The sequence below is a fragment of the Urocampus carinirostris genome, chromosome 3 (assembly GCF_059441175.1).
Source record: "Urocampus carinirostris isolate Australia breed hairy pipefish chromosome 3, RoL_Ucar_1.0, whole genome shotgun sequence".
NCBI classification, from domain to species: domain Eukaryota; kingdom Metazoa; phylum Chordata; class Actinopteri; order Syngnathiformes; family Syngnathidae; genus Urocampus; species Urocampus carinirostris.
The window spans coordinates 49289605-49314953 of NC_142351.1; the positions used below are offsets into that span (position 1 = coordinate 49289605).

The 25349-nt window shown below is 36.6% G+C and overlaps 2 protein-coding genes across 2 annotated transcripts in view; one reads left to right on the top strand and one right to left on the bottom strand.

The window, feature by feature from the left end:
- The first annotated feature begins 844 nt into the window (after nucleotides 1-844).
- atp5f1e (ATP synthase F1 subunit epsilon) lies at nucleotides 845-5324 on the top strand. The gene is made up of 3 exons (XM_088332202.1): nucleotides 845-1001; nucleotides 2992-3113; nucleotides 5169-5324. Coding segments are annotated over exons 1-3 (156 nt in total). The 5' UTR covers nucleotides 845-969; the 3' UTR covers nucleotides 5171-5324.
- Nucleotides 5325-5496: 172 nt separating this feature from the next.
- Nucleotides 5497-25349, bottom strand: part of LOC148369956 (piezo-type mechanosensitive ion channel component 2) — a 71339-nt gene continuing 51486 nt past the window's right edge. Inside the window, exons 40-56 of the mRNA XM_088329834.1 lie at nucleotides 25071-25090; nucleotides 22521-22719; nucleotides 22175-22433; nucleotides 19882-20070; nucleotides 19503-19698; nucleotides 19064-19190; nucleotides 17395-17542; nucleotides 16167-16381; nucleotides 15927-16085; nucleotides 14448-14595; nucleotides 12231-12419; nucleotides 11275-11367; nucleotides 9771-9940; nucleotides 9465-9581; nucleotides 8242-8321; nucleotides 6850-7069; nucleotides 5497-6323 (exon numbers count right to left, since the gene is read on the bottom strand). Of these exons, the coding sequence (XP_088185960.1) occupies nucleotides 6071-6323; nucleotides 6850-7069; nucleotides 8242-8321; nucleotides 9465-9581; nucleotides 9771-9940; nucleotides 11275-11367; nucleotides 12231-12419; nucleotides 14448-14595; nucleotides 15927-16085; nucleotides 16167-16381; nucleotides 17395-17542; nucleotides 19064-19190; nucleotides 19503-19698; nucleotides 19882-20070; nucleotides 22175-22433; nucleotides 22521-22719; nucleotides 25071-25090 (2782 nt within the window). The 3' untranslated portion in view covers nucleotides 5497-6070. The remainder of the gene's footprint in view (nucleotides 6324-6849; nucleotides 7070-8241; nucleotides 8322-9464; nucleotides 9582-9770; nucleotides 9941-11274; nucleotides 11368-12230; nucleotides 12420-14447; nucleotides 14596-15926; nucleotides 16086-16166; nucleotides 16382-17394; nucleotides 17543-19063; nucleotides 19191-19502; nucleotides 19699-19881; nucleotides 20071-22174; nucleotides 22434-22520; nucleotides 22720-25070; nucleotides 25091-25349) is intronic.

Below are 25349 nucleotides of genomic sequence, written 5' to 3' on the forward strand. Positions count from 1 at the left end.
CAGCAAGGCTTTAGGGCTAGGACCTTAGCTTGGCCTTTTGGCTGAGAGTAAGAGTCCCGGCTCCTAGGCTTTGTAGCGTATTATGAACTGACCGATAACGGATAATGGATAATGAATAACGAAGATAGATCAATAACCCTTAAAAACCCCAAAAACCCCACATTGTTACAAAAGAATGACAATACAAAGGAAATTATTATTATTATTATTATTATTATTATTATTATTACTTGCAAAAAAATAAAAATACAAAGTATAAGAAAATAAGTATTAACTGATATAATAGTCAACATCGCGGAACTTTTTAAAATTGTATTTGTATCTGTGTATTTGAGGTTGGATGGGGAAAGGGGAAATGGTTTTTATTTTTCCTATTTTACATTAAAGCTAAAATGTGTAATATTTGATTACTAGATGGCACTGTGTTGCCAGGTACGAGGGAGGGCCAGTGCCACAGCGTAGCGGCTTGGGAACGAACAAACATGGCGGAGACCTTGGTAGGAGATTCCACTGTGTAAAGGAAATACACATTTCTCGACCTAAGATTTGTGTTTTCAATAAAAATTGACATTGCTATGATAGTTAATATTTTGCCTAGTATTGAAATAATTTTATTGTATTTTACTGATTGAAATATTTTGTACAGCATAAAGGCACTAAATATTAAACACTGTCCCTTTAAATGTTTTCATACAACACTTCGAGTTGAATTTGTTGCCTAAAAAGTGCTTTACAAATAACTCTTTATTTTGTATTGAAATAAGTATGGACCCATTCTCATCACATACAATGTTTTTGTATTTTTATTTATCGTTTATTTACACAAAAACATTATAAACCTTTATGCGTACGAGTGGGATTGTCTGAAACAGAGTAGGTGACGCTTTTAAATGACGTCATCACGCATGCGACTGATTCCCTCGTCCTGCCCTTGAAGCTGAAGAGGCTACAGAACTCAAGAAGGCTAAAATGGTTGCATACTGGAGACAAGCAGGAATCAGGTAAAATGAACAATGGAATTGGTCGAGAATTATAGTTTTAGTGTTTGGGTTGGTGTATGAAGAGATTTAGCGTCATGGTTTGTGTGTTTTTTTGAGTATTTAGTCGTTACCTTCCTTCCTAATGCTAAATAAAGTCGGTTTATCCGCATGCTCACGGTTTGTCTAGCTGCAGCTGATCGTAACGCTAGTTATCCACCCAAGTAATCACATTTGCTTTGCTGTTTTTTTTATTGTTGATTTGAGCAGCTGTTTATAAGAAAGAAAGAAAACGGACACTAAAAATTATAGACGATCCCGGTCACCCTGCGCGCAGGTACTTTGATTACCTGCCGGGGCAGTTCGCCGTCTTCGCTCCATTGCGAGCAAGACTTCACGTCTTAAAGAGAGTGTTTACCCTTTCGCTATCTGTATGTTCAACAGGAATTGATATAGGTTATTATGTATAGTATTATTGTGCCAACGGCGTTCCTCCGACCTATAGAGTGCTTCGAGGTCCCAAGATTACCCACAATGCATTGCTGGCGCCCATTTTGGAAGTCCACAAAGCTTTTCACTTCATTGTTATTGTTCAGCGAACCAGTTAGATTCTACATTGTAATGCCGAATATGTGCGTTATTGTTGGCTGTTGTAGCCGAGGGGAAAAGGGTGGGAAGGGCTTCTTTAGACTTCCGAAGTGTGTTTACGATCAGGGGATTGAAGCTCAGGAGAAAAGTGAACGGCGAAGACGAATGTGGCTGGCAGCTATCAATCGGTCGAATTTGCCAAAGCTTGACTGTGTTCGTGTTTGTTCTGACCACTTTCTGACAGGTGAATTGAATTATTTATGATGTAGAAATAAATTTTAAAAAGGTTATGGGACATGTGTACTTCATGACAACAGCTCGACGACCCCAAACTACTTTTATAACATATATGTGAGGTATTTCGCCGAAAACGACATTTAAAAACCGAACAAAACTCCGTTTCTCATTCGTACACTATTTTGGTGGAGAAATTCAACGCGGTTTTAGGGAAAGAGAGTCTCCTTTCCTCAGTCAACTCGCGTCAATAGAGGATTTAAAGCCCCCGAAAGCTTAGCTAACTTAGCCACCGGTGCGCCGTTCGGAGAAGCGTTGCCTTTCCCGGGTTGTTCAACATAGAACAAAAGGGAAGCAACATGAGAACAACATTCCCCTAAACCTGCAACACAGTTGCAATGGGCACACAGAATCGATGATGACTTGTCAACAATGATCCATGGTTGTAAACTTGGCTGAGACAAACTCTGAGAATGTAGAACTTTCCCTTTCACAGTCTTGTTTTCATCACCTTCGCTTCTGTGCACAGACACATCCCGAACCCAACCAGACACAAATCTGTCGTAGGCTTCCATACTTTTGTAATTTTGAAAATCCTTCAGTTCACAAAAGGGACTTGGGTGGAAAATAAGATAGTTAACAAGTTCGATGTAAGTCACACACGGCAACAAATCGGGATCAGACTTCCAGTGCGTGTTTTTAATTTTGTAGGGATCCAATTTTCCAATAAAATGCAACTTCGCAGCGTACCGCTCGCGTGCTTGCTTGTCTAAACTCTCCGCGTAGTTTTCCATAGTGTTGATGGACAAAATCCGTACACAAGCGAAGCTAGTTGAGTAAATAAATAGACAAACTGAGTAAATATTTGCTCCTCTCGCTATCACTGCTTGTAATCGACAGACTTCCAAGATGGCGGCACGTAGCCGTGTTACTATTTTTAGCACAAAGCGCGGAGCCCTCTATTCTCTACTCTAGTCTTGTTATTTACATATTCTTTCTTTTTAAACTATTCTATATAATTACCTTGTATTATACACTACAATATCTTTTTACTGTATTATTTTTATTCTTTTAAATCTATTATTTGATCATTGTTGAGTGTTCGTGTGTCAAATGATTTCTTGTATATATCATGTTTATGGTTTATACTGGCTGAATAAATAAATAAATACAATATGGCTCCTCCGTGCAGTTACATCCGCTTCTCGGCAATCTGCGCCAACGCGGTGCGGGCCGCCCTCAAACCGCAGGTGAAAAGTGAAGCGATGAAGGCAGCCGAAGTCAGCGTCAAAGTAGTCAAACCCAAAACGGCATGTAAGTTCACTTTTTAAGACACGTTTTTTTCGCTCCTGGTCACTGATTACGGTATATACATTTTATGTTAAGTTCTAAATGATTAATACCTGAGCACACCATCAAAAAAACTTAAGTATGGCATTTAGTATTTACTCCTAAGTGATCTTACTCTATTCATGATGAACAACGTCTTGGTACACTATCAAAATCTGTCAATAAAGTAAATAATTCAACTGTACAATAAGTCTTAAATTACCTAGTTCTGTGTGAATTTGATGGTCAATGGACTGCATTTATATAGCGCTTTATTCAGTTACCGAGGAACTCCAGAACTCTTTATAATGCACTTTACACTTTGCCCTTTCACATGCCGATAGTGGAGTCAGACATTCAAGGCGCCTAACTCTGAAGAGCCGGTAATCGAACTTTGGTCCCAAGGGGACTGCTGTACTTCTTGAGCTCCTGCCACGCCCTAATCTTAATCGTAATCAAAACTTCAGACATAACAGGAAATTTTATTTATTTGGTAATTATTATTATTATATTTTATGAATGGATTACGACAGTGCTCAGCAACCCCCAGGCCACGTACTAGTACTGGGCCGCAAAGAAAGAAAAAAATGTTTCCTTTATTTTTGGTCATACCTTATATAATGTACATTTCTTTTTACCCAAAAAATAAGTCAAAGTTTGAGGCTTTACGGTGGTATATTACTTTATTTGAGCTACGATTGAAAAGTCGAAAGATATCACGACCACGTTTTCACGCCATTGGATGCAATGCGAACCTAACCCAAATCGCAACGGTCAGAGCACCGGATCATAATCAGTAGCGACGTAGATGACAAAGGAGAAACATATTTGAGGAATGAGCTGACTGAAGCTGCAATCATTAATTTGTAAGGCCAGGAGATGGCAGCAGAGAGTAGCACAAATTCAGATTGCTGACACCATGTTTAGATATGAAAGTAATACCGAACAAAAATTGACTATGTATCTATATCAATATTATAATTTAATCATGCCCCAGGTGTTCAACAACATGTTTCCGTGAGTAAAAGTAATATGTTGAAGAGATAAAATCAAATGCCTTTCCTCTTGTCAACTACATCCCTAGTGGTCTAGTGATTTCACTGTAAATTTAGGCTTATTATTATCGTTATTATTACCAATGTAACTGTAGGCCCCTGCCGCGAGAATATTGTCAATCATTAAACTGTTCTGTAGTACAGAAAAGTTTGGGAACCACTAGGTTTAAGGGAAAATTACCAATAAATGTGATCCTCAAACAGTGCTACCAAACCCTCTGAATCTTCTGTTGTTTAGTACGCCAATTTACAGCCAATTCCGAAATCACATTTTCTGTTAAAACTAAACCCCCCAAAAAATCAAGCAATTTCTTATATACTGTTTGCAAAGTAATACCAATGTGTTGTGTGGCTTTGGGAGACTACAAAGGAATTCCACACTTATTAATCATGTGGAAGTGAAAAACAAGTCATGGTTGTTGAAATTCAAATGTAAAAGGTTTCAGAGTGCTATTAAAGTTTTATTCAAATTTATAACAAATATTATTAAAATGTCTTGCGCCAATTTTTAAGCTTTTGCTTCAAATGAATATCTGATCCAAGTATCAGTTATCGGCCTCTTAGTACCAATAATCGGTATCAGCCCTGAAAAACCCTTATTGGTCGATTCTTAATACAAACCAATCCCAGCTCTTGATTTTGCAACTGTGTCCTGTGAGTCTTACTTTTTTTGATAACAAAAATGGAGTACTAACTGTTAACATAAAATAAAGAGATTTTGTTACACTTTTTGCATTTGTGGCTTTTGAATATGTCTGTTGGGATTACCATCAAATATTGTTTTTGGCATTACCCAATCATTTCTTATTTCGACCAAATTATTTCTTTTAGTTTGTGTGAATACATTTTAAGGCCTTTTTAAAACTGCACTTTATGCAAAGTGTTTCTGGTCAAGTTGGCCTCAAATTGTTGGCACGACTTTAGATTTGTGTTTCTTATTCTAGAGTGTTTTTAACGATGTTGTCCTTTATTTCCCTCTGTGCAGGATGTGTTCTTGTAATGTAGAGAAATTTTTCCTGAAGCTGTCTGAAAAGAAGACCGGGAATGATATGACATCCGGAAGAGACCAGGTCAAACAAAACGGCTATTCCCTCCCCATTATTTGTGACTAAAGATCTATTAAAGTGCATTCATGCTAAAACGGATTCATCTCTTTGATTTAGGCTATTGTAAAAATAAAACCTACCAAGAAATATCATTTCTTGAAAACGTTAAAATGTATCGACTTGCAGTTTAGTAGTTCAGACAAAGACATTTTAAAACCAGCAGACAAAGCCTTCATATGTTTTTACTTTAATAATAAGAGGGTGGAATTGAGCAACGTTTTATTTGGACCAAGTTTCCATATAACATTGATTGTATTTACTCTAAGACATATGTATTTACTTGAATTTCCTTCATTTGTTTTAAAAATGCTGTCAATTTAACATAGTCTACAACAGGGGTTAGCAACATTCTTGAAGCTAAGGCTACTTTTTGTTTCGTATGGGTGTGACGGGCTACCAGTTTGAACGCACATCTGAAATAACGTATCACGTTTTAACCAGGTTGTGTAATTTGTAGATGTAGAGTTAAAACTATTAGCCAACTATTAATACATCATGCAAGTTATAAATCAAATTTCTTAGAAAATCACAATGACCCATCATTGATGAGCTATTTTTAGAACCTGTCTGTGGGCTACTCAGGTGTTCTTAAGGGGTTAGCTGATGCCCGTGCGCGCCACGTTGGGAACGCCTGGTCTACAACATATAAAAGTTCGCTATTAGGTTTCAGTCCCAATGGGAAATGCATGCAATCAAGTAAGCATTTATTCATTTGTATTGAAAGTGAAGTGCGTGACAGTTTTTCGAGTCCTTCAATGATAGTCCGCAGAAGGTTCCAAGTCTAGCTGTCCTTCTCTCTGGTCATCTTGATCATTGTCTCGGGGGACCTGTAAAGGAAGATGAGCTTCTCGAAGAGTGTCTCCTCCAGCTCCATCTCTCCTGTCTCGCGAACCACAAAGATGTCCGTACACAGCTTGAGGACGCGGTCCACACATGGCAACTCCTCAAACATGATCGAACGTGAAATGCCGTTGAAGAACTCCCTCACAAACTTGCCGATGACCAGCACCACAGACATGTAGAGGCCTACAATCCTGCAGTGAGATGTGGCATTCATACCTTTGCATGTATTTCATCACATATACATTTGATTAAATTTCTATTCTTTACCCAGTGTTTCCCATAGATTTTTGTGAGACCCTGGTGGGTGGACAGCCTGGAGGTCCTTGGGTGTGCTCCCCCAGAACAAAATGTACATTTTAAATTCAGATGTATTGATCTGGAGCATTTTTAGTGCAAAGCCAATAAGATAAATGGACACATTTATATTTATAAATGCACTAGTTATGAAACTGACAGCCCAAGGTTCCTTCTGACCGACAAAGATACATAGACTACATACATTCCATGGCATTTGCGATCGTTTGTAATAAATCTAAAAGATATTTTGATTGACTTTGCATTTATACATATTTAAAAATACTATCTTATTTTTAACAATACAGGTTTATGAGACTGGTGGCTGGCCAAAATCTCGCCATGTATGGGAAACACTGCTTTAATACCAGGAATTTTTAACCAAGGTCAAAAGTTCGAAGCTTTTTCATTGACCTAACTTACCCATGTCCGGCCAAAAATCCCAGACTGGATGGGCTGACTTTGTCACTGAACACCACAATTTCAATGCTATCACATGTGTGGTCAGACCAGACAAGTGTCGGAATGCACTCCTGTACCATCCACCATTGGCTGGCTTCCTTCTTTGAAGTGCTGTTGTCTTTTCGGAGTCTGATTGACAAGGGTCTGTAGAAATCTAGCAGTTCCGGTCGGTCAGTATGGCCTTTGAGATACACAAACAGTTTCACTGTAAACAAAATTGTCCAATTTTGTAGCAAATGCATGGTTTAAGTGAGCAGTCACAAAAGAAAGTTGAGTGTTTTTAGTTGGAATGCAGTCAAGTCATTTTTATTTGTATAGCCCTAAATCATATAAAGTCTTAAAAGGCTGTTCAGACTAATAATCCATTAGAGCTACTTTTTGTTACTAATTAGCCCAAAGTGCTACCAGTTTGATGAACATTTATGAAATTAAAACTTTCGTTATTACTATTATGTTACTTTGTTATTGTCAGGTCATTTATTGGAAGCAGGGTTAAATATACTAAACAATTTGAAAAGGAGAAAAAAACACAATGACCAAGAAGTGGTGAGCTATTTTAGAACCAGTCTGTGGGTTACTGAGGTGTTCTTAGGGGGCTATTTGGTGCCCAAGGGTGCCATGTTGGAGATCCTTGCACTGGGGATTGTTGAGTCATGAAACTAAGTATCAGTATATGTGCTGACACCAGCGTTATTTTAAGGTATCAGAGCTTGCGACAATATCAGGTAATTCAGCTGCCATTAAGTAGCCATTTCCAAATCAGGAACTATAAATGAGATGAATATTATATTTCCTGTGAAATATTTGACCGCTAGATATCCCTACATTGTGTTGTGCAACTGAAAATAAGTGCTAAAAAGCCCGTGTAAGAACAAAAAGTATGGAGACTCAAAAGTGAACAATCCACAACATTTTTCTTCTCATTTTTTCCACCTACAAGTATTTTTTTTTAAATGCATTTTTATACTTTAGGAAATGTATTTTTGCCAATTTACATTAATATTGTTTTTACTAGTATTTTTACTAATATTGTAAAATAGGAAATTTATAATTATAATTTAACTCATATATTCTTTTATTCCTATTAAGAGTTATACATTTAAATAGTCATTAAGGTAGACTGGCAACCTTATTTTTAAAACACATTTTTATAACAAATATAATAAATGATACAAATTGGCTCTGTTACAATACCTCCAGAACTTTGATGAGATTAATCAAGATTATAAAAATGTAATCTGTGATAATCACTAATAATTATTTATGGATATGTCACACTATAAAATAAAATAAAGCACACCATGCAATATTTAACTGGGCACCAATCTATATTTAAAAAAAACATCAACTAACCTACATCCATCCTGGTTGCCATTTTGGACTCTGGTCCTTTAGGACCCCTTAGGAACTTGGGCAGCAGAGAGTGAATTATCCTACCAGGAGAGAGAACAGCTTAGTTAGACTATGGGGTGGTGTATTGGCCATAGTTCAGGATTTGCTCACACACTTGGACTTAAAACACTCATACATAATATTGGTTTTGATGAAGGTAGTTCAAACACACTCACTGACAGTACTCAAATGGTTTTACAAACACATCTAAAAAGCTTACATACTTACTTGTCCAACACTTGCATACAACCTGGTAAAAGTTTGTGGTCATTAAGAAAGGAAAGCTCACTAACCATATGAAACAGTTTCATAAACACAAGTCAAAAGCTTGCATACACAATGATAAAACATTTTGGCTCACAAACACAAGTAAACAATGTTCATCAACAGTACTGAAACGCTTTAGAACATACTAGTCAAACAGTTTGGTTTGGCAGTAGCTCAGGAGCGCTCGTCTTGGGATCAAGAGATCGCAGTTCGAATCCCGGCTCCTCCGTGTTACATGTCAAAGTGTCCTTGGGTAAGACATTGAACCCCTAATGCCCCCCAATAAGCAGGTTGGCGCCTTGCATGGCTGCACGACCGCTATTGGTGTGTGAGTGTGTGTGTGTGTGTGTGAATGGGTAAATGTGAAGCACATTGTAAAGCGCTTTGGGAAGTCTTCATTGACTTGAAAAGCGCTATATAAATGCAGATCATTTCATTTTATGAAACAAGCTCAATAATATTACTGAAATGGTCCCAGAATTACAAGTCAAAAGCTTACATGTATACTGGTCAAAGGTTTTCATTCCCACGGGGGACCACGGGTTAGGGCAGGAGTCAATGAAAAGGCCAGAATATTCAGTTTATTCCTTATTTTGTTTCATTGTAATAAAACTAGACAGAACTGCTCTCTTCAGTTCTTGATACTTAATTCTCATGGAACCCCGGATGTTGAATTGAGCGCACAGCAGGACATGGAGCATCCTATCGGGCACAATAGTGAGCGTGTTTGACCTGTCTTTTTAAACACAAACATGTCCCTCCTGTGCATGAGAGAAATTCAAGCGCAAGTGTGAGACTCAAACCTGAATCAACGCCCAGACGCCACACAATATTAAACCACTTCTAATTCTGGCAGTTGAAAAAGGGTGACTGATTTTGTTGCCCCAAACACTTGATTCGCATTAACTGTGACTCACACGTGTTGGCTGCTGTTGCCTTTTAGCATGTGGACTATTCCTTCCTGTAAGGCCTTGTCTTTAAACTTCACTATGTGCTCCCCTACCGTCTCCGCATTCATTGATATGGAGGCGTTTCTAAAAAACAAAAAGGGACACAATAATAAATAAGACACCTAAAACTGACAATTATAATTACGTATAGCAGAATCTTGAAATTGACTTAATCACAGCAGGCATATGTGGAAATTTGACATTTATAGCCATCATTGGCACATGTTAACTCCGACCATAAAACTATAGATATACGCAAGCAATCAGCCTGACCTGAGCAGCGTCCAGCGTAGCGTCATGTATAAATGAGGAGAGTTGCTGAGCTCGTCAATCATGGCTTGCCGACTGGCCGGGCTGATGCTCCAAAGCAGGCTGGCATCGCTCTTGATTTTTGCAATAATAATGTCTTCGGCCTCATAGTTCATTATAAACTGCATTGCAGACTTCAATGGAGACATACAGAAAATTCTCAGTCATGTATTCTGCACCTACACTTAATGCATCAACAAACAGTACAGTATAATAGACACTGTTGAATGAAGACTTTGATTGACAGCTTCGGTCAAAACTAGACAGTAATTTTAATACAGAGGATGTTTTGTTTGTGGCTGTTTATTTAGCAAGAAAATAGAATATATTTTTTTGTATATGGTACATTACACAAGTCATTTATATACGGTAAAAACAATAATGTTCCTAACACAGAGCCTTGAGGGACTCCACAGCTAATGCTCATAAGACTTGAATTTCTGTCGCCAATCTGTATTTATTGAGATCTATTGAAGAGATGTGATTTTACTCAGTGATAAGAGATTACTCATATTCCAAATTTAGGTCGTTTTAAGGTTGTATAGAGTATTGTGATTTACTGTGTCAAAAGCTTTCCTTAAATCTATGAAAATGCCATTCCATTTTTTTTGTTGATTATGTGAAAGTGAGTGTGAAAGTTTCTTCTAGTTTCGATCTATTCACTTCCTGTTAGCACTGTTTAACTCATCCTGTTTGCGGAAAAGATGAAAAGCTTTCTTGGTTAAAATTGCATGCAATGCAACAGAACCGATTTGATAGGAGGTAAAAATACGTTTTAAAACATTTGGGACAAAAACTTGTTTGTTTGTTTCTGAAAATAATTGACTGCACAGCAAAAAAAAAGATTGTTCTTCCAGTTGATAATTTTGCTTTCACTTATTATTATATTCTGGTTTTTGTTATGGTAATTAACTTCATAGTATTTCAAATGTATTATTTTTGTAGAATAAGAAAAATACTTCAAATAACAAAAATCTATTATAATATAAACTATTTTTTTTTTACAAAAAATAGGGCTATCAGTAAATCTTAAAATACCAAGTCATATTTTTCCTACTGTACAATTATTATTACCATTTCTTATTTTTCTAAGATATTATTAAAAAATATATTGATCTAAATCCATCAAAAAACATGTAGTTTAAAAAAAGAATCTTAGACCAAGAGATTCGTTTTTGTATTTTTGGTTTGGTCTCCTCGTGCATTCAATGTTTGGATTCTTCCTTGTGCTTTTAGCACTCGTTTTCAGTTTCACTACACAATTCAGCGACAGCTAGTGGTCAAATTAAACATGCTGTCCCTTAAGATATATTGTAAAATATCCTCAATCATATTTCTCTTTTTTTAAAATTTTAAACTTAGTATTCTGATTTTTTTTTTTTTTTTTTTAAACACTTTGGAGCTAGACTTTTTGCAAAGTCTCCAAAAAAGTTGTTCATGCAGATACTTCCTTTCCTGATCATCTCACAGGGTATGTTGCATAGACTTTGGTGAGTCGGTTGAAGGCTGCTTCCGAATATGCAACCAGGTTCTGCTCCTGGGCACTCATGGTGAACAGAGGCTGTAAACACAGGGATGATAAAACTTGTGATGTCGTAGACACAACAAAATCAATTATGAATGTCCTTGCACACTAATTGACTATACAAACATTTAACTACTATTGGAGCAATGTTGTCATTTTGACTCATTCTCAGAGGCCAAGAGAATTTTTTTGTTCTGTAGCTATACAGACATAGACATATAAAACAGTATTTTTCTAGCTTTTACCATTGTTTAGTAAAAACAGATAAACATTTAAAATTCCTTGAAAATACTAATTTCTGAGAAAACTTCAATAAATACGGCTTTTATGTAAAAGGATGCATTTCAAGGAGAACTCTTTTTGCATCTGTGTTACCGCCAATATCTAGGCAATGCTTCAAACATAAGGGCACTTTGCTTGCGAAATATCGTTTTATTGCAAAAACACTGAACTCATGCATGAACGATGCATGAACATTGCAAGCACTTTCCAGCGCCCAATGGTTCCGGTAATGTGATCACATGATTTCAGTCACCGTCGTGATCACATTCATGTGCATGTGCACTAAACGTCATTCCCTCTGACCTGACAATGACGATGTGACTTAGACATCTTTTTTTGAAAGGAAAAAGCTCTCTTGAAGCTCTGTTGTTCGTTTGTCTATGCCTTGCTAGTCTCGCTCTCATTCGCTGGAAAAAGGAAGTTTGGTGTGAGGACAAAGATCTGATCAAAGCCATTCCTACCAATTAGCGGTGATGTACCATACTGAAATCAATCCCAGAGGCTTGATACTTACAGATTAGCAACACCAAATTCCTTACAATAGTTTTCTTTAAAAAACAAACAAAAAAAAACATATATTTACATTTCGGCTCTCAGGGACAAAAATTCTTCCTGACCTCATATCCAGCAATGCTGAGTTGAATGGAGACATCAACAGGCTGGTTAGTGACGCCGGCTGCTGATTGGACAAGAGACATGAAGAGCAGCGGGAACCAGATGATGCTGATCAGAGCAAAAATGAGAAGTCCACCCATGCCATATTTCACCACCTTCTTCTTCTTCTGCCCTGGTGGATGAGGGAATTTCTGGAACGGTAATCAATCAAAAGGTGAGTCCAAAACAAAAGCAGTTTGTTAAAGCCCCAACGTTTAATATTTGACCGAGCGAGGGCCAGTGATAAATGGCAGAGCGTGGCTGCATGTAGGATGCTGGAAGAACATGGCGCCGATGTAAGAAGGGATTCCAAGGTGTAATGAATGTAAATGAAATACAAATTTCTTGACCTATGATTTTTTTTTATAAAAATTAACCTTGCTATTAAAGTTTGTATTTTTGCATGTTATTCAAATCAATATTGCTCTCTGGTAGGCGCGACAGGTCCCTCAAAACTAAGACAAACAGGCTCAGAGACAGCTTCTTCCCCAGGGCCATTACAATGTTCCTGAGACACACTTTTCTTGGTAATGAGTACTATAACAGGTTTTCAATAACATTTTGTAACTTTTTCGTCGTTACTACATGGTGCGTAACTGTGTTTTTCCGCTACTCATTAAATGTATGTCATGGATTACAATCTCCGTTAGCAACATCATTTCTAGGTCGGGCGTGTTTATATTCACATACAACACACAACTAAATACAGTAATAGTGGCGTCTCAAGCACAGAGTATGAGGACGCCGAATTTCTTGTCATGAAAATATTCTCCCTACCGTACATACTAGCAACCAAGCTGAATTTACAGCTATAAAATAAAATACTTCAATCAGGGATTCAGTTTATATGTTCATATTAGGTTGTGTGTCACCAATAACGAATGGTAGGCAGTGCGTGGGAAAGGTGGTGTGGCTCATACAGTAGATACCAACCAACCGAAATTCAATGGAGCAAATGTAGGCAGCAAAGAATTCACAGTAAACGTGTGCTTAATTTCTGTATTTTTATCTGAAAAATATTAAACTTTTACAATCCACTATGAAAAAAAAGAAAAAAGTGTGTCGGACAGTACCCAGAAATGGCGTTCTTCAGATGGTTTGAAGCTCAGAGACAACATGGATATGGATTGTCTTTGAGAGTAACATGCTACTTTTTGGTGTGAGTAATCTGTAGGGTAACTTAATTACTTTTTAAATGAAGCATTGAGTGACTGTAACAGCTGACTTTTTTCAGTTACCCGCCCAACACTGGATCTAAACTGTTCTGCATTTGCACACTAACTTATAATTATTTTTATTCTGTTGTGTTTCATTTTGTATTTTATTATGTTGTTCTTAAAACAGACGCTTTAAGAACACTGCTGAAAAAAATGCAAATAAATAAAACAATATTGTCCTGAATTGAGGAGAGACAGCATTATTTTGCCCCATGTTATTAGTATTGTTGTTGTTTTCTAAAAGTTATTTACCAAGAAGACCAAACCTTAGTCTTGTTTATTCTTGTTTTTCTTTCCAAGTTTATTTTATGGACTTAACAACAAAAACTTTTATGTTCAGACATTAACGACCCATTTTTAATAACCTGGCATTAAATGAGTTAAAAGTGATTACTGAATAAAACACTTTTTCGGAACAAATATCATTTTAGTATACTATGCCAGTAACTGAAAAGTGGTTGGTGGGCCCCAACTGGCCCTAAGGTTTTAATTCGGAGACCCCTGCTCCTTATTACTTAGTTGATATCAGTTTTTCTTTGATTCATTATCTATTATATATAAGTGGGGATTTTTTTAGACCACATTTTTTTCAGTCCAATACTAAAACTTAACCGTTGAGTCATAGATCCATATGCCAGATACCAATACCACGTTATATAAAACGACCTTGAAATCGTTGAAATAATGGCAATTTATTATACTTAACTTCTAGTTCCTGATTATTATAAGGCCCCATTTGATTTGTTTTTAGCATATTACATATTATTATATTATTATATTACATGGTATCAGTACTGAAATGCCGTATTTTACAGAATCTGTTCTCATTTCACCCACAATACCAAAAACTTGGATATTTTATTTTATCAATTAAAGTTTGACGTGACATATTTATTTCATATGTACTTTAAGTTATTTTCGTACTTCATAATGCTTTGAATAGACACATTGTATTTTACGTACTTTTTCTGATTCCCTCCAGCATTTGAGGATGAATATATTGGCGTAGATGTCTTCCACGCAGATCCAGCTGGACAAGGACAGAGTGGTATCTGTCCACACCCAGTCCATCACAGCCCTTAACTCTGTCAGGAAGGGGACCAGGCGGAACCTAAGAGAGGTAAGAGCAAAATAAAATACTATATATTGTATCATGTGTTTATTGTATTTCTTAAACCAGGGGTCAGGAACCTTTTGACTCAAAAAGCCACGAAAGCAAAATATTAAGATATATATAAAAAATAATTCAGGGCCACACCATATATGTTAAGACAAAATTCAACAAAACCACCGGGATCAAGAGATCACAGTTCGAATCCCGGCTCCTCCGTGTTACATGTTGAAGTGTCCTTGGGTAAGACACTGAACCCCTAATACCCCCAATAAGCAGGTTAGCGCCTTACATGGCTGCACGGCCGCTATTGGGAAATGTGAAGCACACTGTAAAGCGCTTTGGGAAGTCTTCACTTGAAAAGCGCTATATAAATGCAGATCATTTCATTTCATTTCAAACCCACTCTGCAGACAAAAGCTAATTTAATTTCACATTTTATTTCACTGTGACATTTGATGATTTCCCAAAAAATCTGAAATAATGATAATGCCAGATCCTTTGTCCCATATCCAAAAATGTACAAATTAAATTGTATCTCCCTCACGTAGTTACTTCAGATTGTTGAGGTTCATTGTGGCTGTCGTTCTTGTCGTAAATAATTGTTTCAAAGGAAGATGCGAACAGAGTTCTTTTGTAGTAATGTTACAAAACACTGTAATCTACAAACGTTCGACTTAATAGTCCTCAAGCGCATGGTTTTCCAATTGTCTTTTTTTAAAAACTTGCGCAAACTACGCTTGAAATGGTAGAAAGCAGAGTCGAGTAGCGCTCCTTCCAGCTAGTGCGAAAACACAATGTTGCACTTCTGGCCCAAATGCGCTAGAATCGTGAATTTTATCTTTAAGCCAGATGTACTCATGAAAAGAGCCATAACTGGTACAGAGGGTGCTGGGCAAGAGAGAAAAGAGAGTGCGCTATGTGTGCAGAGATTCGCCCACCCCTACCGTTCACCAAGATGAATTGCTCTCGGTGCTTGGCTGGCATTTTCGTGTGTTTACAGTTTGTTCCTTGCGTTTTCATTCTAAAGTGTCTTAACAGTGAACAATCATTGTTTAATGAGTTTCCTCCTCATTTCCATGGAAACGTACAACCAAAACGGGGTCCGAAGGTGTAACAGCGTGACCGTACACTGTAGTTCTGGACCGAACCAAGTATTTACTATGTTGATTCAGTTTCACATATACTAAATTTGTAGTGATTCAGAGAAGATTATTACAGGCCTCATTTTTTTCTCAGAACCAGAAGTCCTCATGAAAAGAGCCATACTTGTCTCAAGAGCCATACGTTCTTAAACGTTCCAGTAAATGAAAAAACAATCACTTGCGTACCCTTGGAAGAGGAAGAGATTGAGGTAGTTGAAGTTTTTGGTGAGGAAGTTTCCCAAAATGCGATTAGGGTAGCCACATTTAATCTGGTACGCAGACAGGCCAAAGTAAATACACTTTACAAAGTACCACAACTGGGCCACGGGGTTGCGGTTGAACCTCCTGTGTGCAGAACACAAGACAGAAAATAGGACATTAGAAGTTGTTCTTCATTCCAAACGATTTGAACAAAACACTTTTGACCTCTCAGTAACTCCGGGTAGGATAAAGAACATCCAGAAGTGGATGCCGAACACCAACACCACTTGGAATATACACTTCCCAAACAGAGATTTTTTCAGGTAGAGGGCTCGGTCCACGATCATTGTACCGAACTGGATGAGCAACATGACCAGGAAGGCTTCTGGGACTTGGTCCTCAGACAGGGACTCTGTGATATCAGCCGCTGCAGAGTATTTCTAAATGTATAGATGACCAAAAATAACATGCAGTTCAATATCACTCCAAACAACAACTATCTTGTCCACATTTTCCAAAGCGTTAAATCATATCTGATGGTGTACTAATAAAGAAAGCATATTCTAGGGGTCGCTAAACTATGGCCCGTAGGCCATATCATACCTGCCAACGGATTTCATGCGGCCCCGCAAGACAATGCTGAGAGAAGCATAAGAAAAAAAAATGACCCACATCTTAACAAACAATGACCCGCAGATTTAAATATGTCCACTGTATATCACCAGAGCCACGTGCCACTCCAAACCACCCTCTTTAGCCGTAAATGCTGACTACCATTTATTAAACAGAGAATATTTGTGGAACTGCCCAACCCAAAGTTATTTTATTTAAAATATACGTTTTGTGTAAGGAAATACAATTGCACTCACCTGGATTTCTTAGCCTGTGTGCCTTTGTGTACCCCCATAAAAAGTAAATTTTGCGCTCATTGCCAACATTCAAATAGCTGGCTGTATTTTTCTGTATATGCTTTTAAAAAATCTATTTCATTTATCACAACATTAAACTTCGTGCAATAAAACACTTCTGAAACAACCCTATTGCATTGATTTTTTCAATGTAAAAGATCAAATTTAGTGCCTAAAAAGATATGACGTTGCCGTTACTCCTAATTAGAGTTTTTATTTGTAGATATTTTGTGTGTTTCAAAACAAATTGGATGAAAGACTCCCTTTGTTAACAAACAGACAGTGAAAAACAAAATTTGCAGGTAAATGCAACTGAGAAAATATGGATTGCCTAATGTTATCGATGTTCCTTATGTACTGTTTTACTGGATTTACGACTTTCTTCTGGGAAATCACAAAAATGAAATACATCAAACTGCTATTTTTTTTTCTTCGGCCCCAGTGCAAATGTCTTAAACCAACGCAGCCTACACCTCATGGACTATTATAAGGTGAAAACACAAGAAATACACGTGATTCTCATGAAAAATGTGTCAAGTATTTACCCCAAAGGCCCAGTATCCGTATATGGTCACAATGAAGTTGACAACATCGATGAGAAACATGAGGGCGTAAACGTCACACACCGGACTGTAGTCTGGGTGGATGATGTCGTAAAAAAACTGCCTGATGGGTAAGTAGATGTGAAGGGCTCTGAAACGAACAAAGCATACAATCTAAAAATAATAACAGAAACCAACTCGATTGCTTTATCCACTGGGTGTCATGTGAGTGTGATTTGGGTATTTGGTCAAGGCTTTATTATTGTTAATATGGAACTTTGCAATAACTGACAAAAATAGTTAGAGGAAGCCCCTATATGAAGAGATACTTCATCTAATCAGTAATACATTTAAGGGAATTTTGATTTGTATTGATGGGAATTAGAATTGTGTTTACCGTCATTAAAACAATATAATGAACGTTGTTTACAACAACATGTGACACTCTAGGATAAATATGTAATTAAAACTGAATAGATAAAATAAGATGAAAAAAAGAATGTTTTGATATAAAGGCAAAACTATTTACGAGGTAGAGCTTGGAGACTGGCGTAAGTTTGCATTGTAGCAATAGTGCACTGATATTTAGCAGCAAAATAATTCAAAAATAAGTCAATAGATGAGATATGAATAGAATTTTTTTTCTACACAGGCAAGATACACACATAATAAAAAATAGGTTTACAAATGAATTCTAATTACAGTTGTATCTGTTATTAGAGCAGGGGTGTCCTATTAAAGACACGGGGGCCATTTAAGGACTGTAACCATTTTTCAGCTGCTTGCTTTATATTTTCAAAATAGCCTTTGTTCAAGACAATGAACAATGACAATGAATGTGTGAAATGTATGTAGACAAGACAGATTTTATACCTTGTAAAACTATATATTTTAAAATGCAAATGAAATTTCTTTTAAGTAAATTGGATAATTGTTGGAAAATAACAGAGACTAACCTACAGTAATAGTGATTTGCGTTATTGTTTAAAATAGACCAAAAAAAACAAACAGATGTAGGTGTGCTTGTAAATATTACTTTTAAATACAAATCAGTGGACACTGTTTTCTTTATCTTTGGTTTTTGGCCCTCGTAGAGAAAAGTTTGGATTTTTACCATCTCTGTATTGAGTATTAAGAGTTGTCATTTAGTTTAGTTAGTCGACAAAAGAGACTTTTAAGTGGTACAATATTTATTTTGGGAACCTTTTCTTATAGTAAGTTTTTTCTCATGCAACTTTCATACGAGCAGGCGAGGGGGTTTAGTATAAGCTTAGGCTTCACCTTTAATTTCTCAAGTTGGCCACAGGGCTAGCTTATTAGGAGTTGAGATTACAAAAAAGTGTAATACTAATGTTGTTATGCATATAAAAATGTTTTAATGACAAAAAAATTATCCTACTATTTTATTAGATCATATAATCGACTTAATATGAATTATTTCAATATCTATAAAAAATATATTTGCAGTAGATTTAATTATTTGCTTTTGTCAAAAAACAAGAGAATTGTGATAATATATTATACTAAAAAATAAAATTGATAAATATTCATTTTTTTTCTCAAACGCATGAAAACATGTAATAAAATTCTGACAAATTCCTTTTTTGTGACAATGGACAACAAAAACATTTCAGCATCAAACAGCTAAATCTTGTTTTTTGGGGATACTCACACTTCAATGACAGTGGTCTTAATCTGAAGCATCCGCTCTCTAATTTGCTGCCTGATTCTCTGTCTTTTGGTCAGAGGGGCTTTTTGCAGACACCGTCTTTTCTTCTTGCTTTCTCTCTTGGGCTTGCCTAGCATAGAAAGCGTGAAGAAATCATGACGTGAGAAAATCATTAAAAAATGTAAATCATAAGAGAACAGACCTCCACGGTCACCATTAAGGAATAATTCAGTTTATTCCTATTTCATTTCATTTCATTCAGCTTCATAATTATACATTTTACATCATTTACCATAGTAAAACAAGTAATTTAAGTTGATTAAAAAGATGTGGATGATTTTAAGTGTCATTGGAATCTGCAGTTGAATATAAAGTACATATATAGGTTCAAAGTGCAGTTGTGAAAGGTTCACAGATTAAAAGATGTGTGCAGAGACTATACCCCCAAATTCTTCCGAATTTTCTTTCTTCAGCTTCCGAAAAATGGATGTAGTGGACGACTGCAGAGGGAGGAACTTCAGGCGGCGTGTTTGTTTGGCCTTTTCAGCTCCAGTATTTTTTTTCTTGTCCACTTTCTTCTTCAGCTTCTTAAAGAAATCTGGCATCTCTACCTCCTTGTTGTCCCACAGCCCGTGGCACTGAACGGTTTATTTTGTAAGTATACAAACAACAAACAAGAGTGTGCAAAAAGACATTGTAGAATACAACACTAAGTTAATTTAACAATTATTGTTATCCTGGACAATATCAATGCATCTATTTTGAAAGAGCGGATCTCAGTTTACTGTTACTTGGATAGTAAAGCAAATAATGTTAAGAACCTTGAGAATGGAGCGGTGAAAGAAGAGAGCGAGCAGTTGAATGAGGTCAAAGAGGACGTAGCCATCCTTCTTCTCCACCCCAATGATGTTTGGCAGTGCGAAAGGACGTTCGGCATTGATGCCACGGTAAGCAGAAGTGGTCCACGGAAAGAACCCGAACTGGAAGAAATACTTCACCACCACGTTGAGCTAAAAGAAAGGATCAAGACCGAGTTGGTGTAAGGTTCGCCTGAATGTCAGCCCAGTTCTTTTCTCTTAAGTTAGAATACACAGATGAGGACCCTGTTATAGCATGACGTGGAATAATTCTGCCTTATCGAAGATCTATCTATCTAGTCATATATCGTCTTGGCCACCCACCCATACTTGGGGGACGACTAGTTCTCATCAATGTGCCTATGTATAAGTCTTAAATGGTTCTAACTGGACAATCTGTGCAAGAGTGATTTTAGATAGTAAGACGCAAACCAAAGACTGTTACAGCAAACTAGCGGGCAGGCTCAATTCTTCTATCTAACATCTGAGAAGCCTAATCTAACAGTGAAAGATATCACACAAAATGATATAAGTTGCATTTAAAGATATATATATATATATATATATATATATATATATATATATATATATATATGCCATAATTCAAAACACTCAGCTCAAACTGAAAATCACATCACTTTTTTTGCGATTTACACCATTCCGATTTTGCAACATCTCTTCAAGAGACATTCGTTTGTTTTTACCACGTTGAGATATGAGTTTATTTATGATTAAACCATTTTTTTAGATGTTTGATTGACTATCTTGATATATTTAATGTCAATATAACTTTACTTCTATATTTATGATTTCACACACTCAGTTGTGTCAATACTAATTCAGTTTCGATGAACGGTATACGATCCACTACTTAGTTTATTTAGACTGAACTTATTTTCTTTGGTTAAATGATGCAAAATTAGTTGTTCAGAATAACTCCCCAAATTGAATTATTTAGTTACAAACAACCCTGCCTATTTTGGTTTATTTTGTTATTTTAAATGGGTCACAAATGTGTCAATTGGATTAAAACAAAACAACATTTATAATGGTTCCTTTTTTTAATTAAAAATAAATCAAAGATAATAACAAATTGTTTTCCTTTTGTTTGTCAGAATTTTGGATAGTGTTTGCCCCCACCCTCTCAGAGAAAATTGGACTGTATAGAGTCACCACCTACAATAAAGCCATTCTTGAAAGGCAAATAAAAATGTTTTGTTCCAAACAACACCACCAAAGAAAACAGGGTTTTTGTTCCAAACAATCCACACGATTGTACCTTTGCCTACAAAACAACACAGAAAATTGTATAACAGTGACCGTAGTAGTGGATTAATCCATTTCCCACCTGATTTAAGTTATTTTTCTACCAAAGTGTATTTAAAGTTGAGATTTCTGTGACTAAACAGGACAGCTAGAAGAGCCTCTGATAGAAAATAAAATGGTGCTGTCATAGAATGGGGCGATCATTAAAAAAGCCACATTCAGGGCTTTATTTGACAATTTCACAATTATTTGACATAAAAGGGCACGCGCCAAGCCAGCATCTACAGAGAAAGATAAACTAAGCACAATTACGGACGCGTGTCAAGCGTGGATAATTTTGTTTTAAAGAAGGCAGAGAGAGAAGTCCGGGCCGATGTGAATCTGAAGTAATGATTGACATTTTTATCTCGACCCGAAGTTTTGTTCGGGCTCAGGTCAGGTTAGAGCTTAAAATCTTATCTTTAGCGTCTTTCTATGATAAATATAAACTCTTGACAGAGAGTTTCCAATTTCATGTAAACATTACCATTAAAATTACATTTATTAAAAAAACTGAACGGGACATTTAAACCCTTAAATCAATCATTCAAATCATTCGCACTTAAATTAGTGTTACGGTGCTATTTTTGTCACTTTCCATTTTGTAAGTATTTCCCTTTTGTGAAAATTGGTAAAATCTCTGTTTTTTTAACAAATGCACAGTTGACAAACACTACAATAGATTCTTATGCTTTTGAATTATTAGCCCAGCACCCTGTCTTTTTTCTATCACGTGACCTCTGAGTTAAAAAGAGTCTGATTCCTATAGTATATTTAATTGAATTTGATTTGAGTCCTTTTTTCCACTTTCCACTGTTGAGAGGTGGATTGTGTGCAAAGATCGATTGCCAGGTGTTATATTAGCTGAATACTTTGTTTGCAATTGCCCACCATTTTTTCTGAGTTGTTTCTGTATGGTAATGTTATAAAAATAAGGGTGAGAAGTCAGCACCTCAGTGTAAATGATGGCAGTCATCCAGAAGCGTTTAGTTGGTCGGGGCACGGATAACATGGCCCACATGAAGATGAGGATGGGCAAGATGAGTGAGAGGAACGACGCCGACACAATGTGATTGAGGATGATGACAAAATAGCACAGCATTTCCGACTTGGACACCATAGTGTTGTAAAGGGCAAAGATGAGCTTCAGCGGCCTCGGAAGGGTCAGGAAAAACTTGTCAGATTCAGAGATCTCATCGTTGTCAAACATTCTATGGAGAGAGGAGAGACGAGGGAAGAAATGACAACTTTTAATTTGAGCTGTTTGTTTCCAATTCGCCAGTATTGAGTTGACTAACTTGTTGAGCAGCAACTCGCTGGCAGTGAGGTTTCTTGTTTCCTGACTTAGGGGTCTCAGAGAATCTGGGTCACCAACACTTGTTTCTTTGAAATCCTCCCTGTAGCCAAGGGAGGTGCATTCTGGATCCTCAATTTGTTGGCATTCATCTTCTAACTCCTTCCCCTCCATTTGGTCATCTTGGGGTTCTTCCATTTCATCAGACTCCACATTTTCACTCCACTTTTCATTTTCATCTTCATCCACATTCTCTTCCTTTTTAACGGTGTTTGCTTCAGATCTGCTTAAAGAAAAAATGTTTAACAGAAGTTTCAGAAATCACTTTTTTGGGGTGGTGGTGTAAGGATTACACTAATGGAGTTGACGCTTTCAAGTTGTACATAAAAGGCAAAAGCTTTAATCTTTCAAACCTGTGGCTTATGCATCGATGCGGCCAATTTATGCATTTTTACCCGCCAGGGGAGCCCGAGCAGTAAAGGTAAGAGTGAGACATGTGGAATATATAGGTCGCAGAAGACCCTCGTTTAAAGAATCTTCGCACTTTTTGCACAAATAAAACTAGCATGAACAAATCCTCATCATAGACACGGTGTCAATCAAAAGGGGAGCGCTAACTACCATTTTGAGAATAGTTTGAGTCTGTTTATTTGTAAATGGAAATAACGTCATGAAATGAATGGATTACAAAAAACAACATCCAACGAAGCAGAAATGTAAAAGGGGATTCGTATTTATCCGTCAGCATTACCTTGTGTTTTGGAGTAAATACTTTACATGCTTGGGTTCTTTGGACTGTCCTTGATGTAACAAAGCCATTTTCGCGGACATTCAAGTTCAAGACGGCCAGTAGACATACTGATTACGTAGTCAACTCTGCTTTAAAGTTTTCTTGGATCTGGTTTCGGAATGATCGTGATGTTTCTCTGACGAACATATTTTAAAATGGTCTTGAATCCCAAGAGTTTAACCTTCCCAATGATGTGTGGTATCATATATTTCAGTGACTGGTGACATCGTACAGACATGTATTTGCCTATCAAAAGTCCAGCAGCCGGGGGGCAGGCCGTAGGAATCTGAAGGGGTTAACGTACCGTATACTATTAAAACTTGTTCTGTGTATCGTCTTTCTTTGTAAATATCTCATGTTTCAATGTGGTCACATGCAGTTTATAGATAGGTGTGGCTTATGAATATATTAGATGTTTTTTCCTTTAAAAATGTACTGAGTGCGGCTGATAATAAGGTGCGCCTTATTGTCCGAATTTTACAGTATATCATTTCTGTATGTTTGATTGTACATTTAAAGTTAAAGCTTCATAACTTCTCCGTAACACTAAAGTTAATGCACAATTTAAACATTGAAGCCTAATGTTTGCTGACACTGGAGAGTCTACGAAACTGCTAACTCCATCACAAAATAAGAGTGGGAAACTACACAATATTTGAGCTTGAAGAATCTTTATCCAATGTTAAATAGTCTTATCAAAAAGATAAATGGGTCAAAGAATATATCGTAATACCCAATTTATTGTCTCTGCAATATAAGTCCAACAAAAATATGCATTGTTTATTTCATCATTGTCATGATTTCCGATTCAGAGCACCTGCGACTGCTTAATTGGCGCCAACTAAGCAGTAGCAGGTGCTCTGAATCAGGAATCATGACAATCATGAAAACAACATATTCATATTTACATTTATAATGGTGTAACATAATTGTATATAATTGGAAAATCGATTTCTCAATTCTATATTCGTGAGTGTAGAGAAACGGACAGCAAGCCTGGAATCTAAGCGCAGAAACTGCCAACATCCCCCTTTGGAAAATGACTTTTATAATTCGTACAAAAGAAGAAAAGAACAGCCTGGACTCCAAAAAGAAAACAACCAGATAAACAACAGGGTTGTGGGTTTTCATTGTTATATGCAACAAAGTTAAAAATCACTCAATTGTTATGATTTAATCAAAAGCTTGATGTTTATTATTGTACTGGTATGTTACACCTATTGTACTGTTATTTCTGATTACCTAATGATTATTTTCAGTGTAAAACATGAGTATGGGTTTAGGCGTAACTATTGAAATTCGGCCCTGATTAGACAAAGTCAACTATTAACTTCCTATAATTTGCAAAGATGGGATCCCACACTCCAGCGGGAACAGGGGACCCATCCAGAGATATGTACGGGCTGGTGTACGACACAGTCCCAATTTCCAAGGAGAACATTCTTTTCCCTTTAGGTGATGCCGCCATCGTTTTGGTTAGACTCAAGAAAAGTCAAGGCCTGAAACCAGATAACGAGGTCCTTTGTGGTTGGTGGCTTTCATTTACCCATGAGAAATCACTCCTCAGCACTCTTTTTAGATTTTGGACAGAAGCCACCACGTTTTCGATGGGTCTACCCTGCCAATTTGTTTTTTTCGTACAATTCCAATTTTGGGAGGAATTTCTTTTCAAGTAGTACTTCAATATTCATGTACAGTAATCCCTCGGTTATCGCGGTTAATGGGGACCAAAACCACCCACGAAAAGTGAAAATCTGCTAAGTAGCAACGTCCCTTCAAAAATGCTTAAAAATAAAAAAATAAATAAAAAATTGTGCTTGTTTTTTTTTTAATTTCAATTATTTTATTTTATTATTATTATTTTTAGACCCGGTTAATGGGGACCAAAACCACCCGCGAAAAGTGAAAATCTGCAAAGAAGCGACGCACCTTCAAAAATGCTTAAAAAAAAAAAATATATATATATATATATATATATATATATTTTTTTTTTTTCTTTTTTTTTTTATTATTTTATTTTATTATTAGTATGTTTTAGACCCG

Excerpts from the sequence above, each read along its gene's own strand:
- atp5f1e (XM_088332202.1), top strand. The coding sequence starts at position 970 with ATGGTTGCATACTGGAGACAAGCAGGAATCAG. Across the intron at positions 1,002-2,991 it reads TGGAGACAAGCAGGAATCAG|TTACATCCGCTTCTCGGCAA; the intron begins GTAAAATGAACA and ends TCCTCCGTGCAG.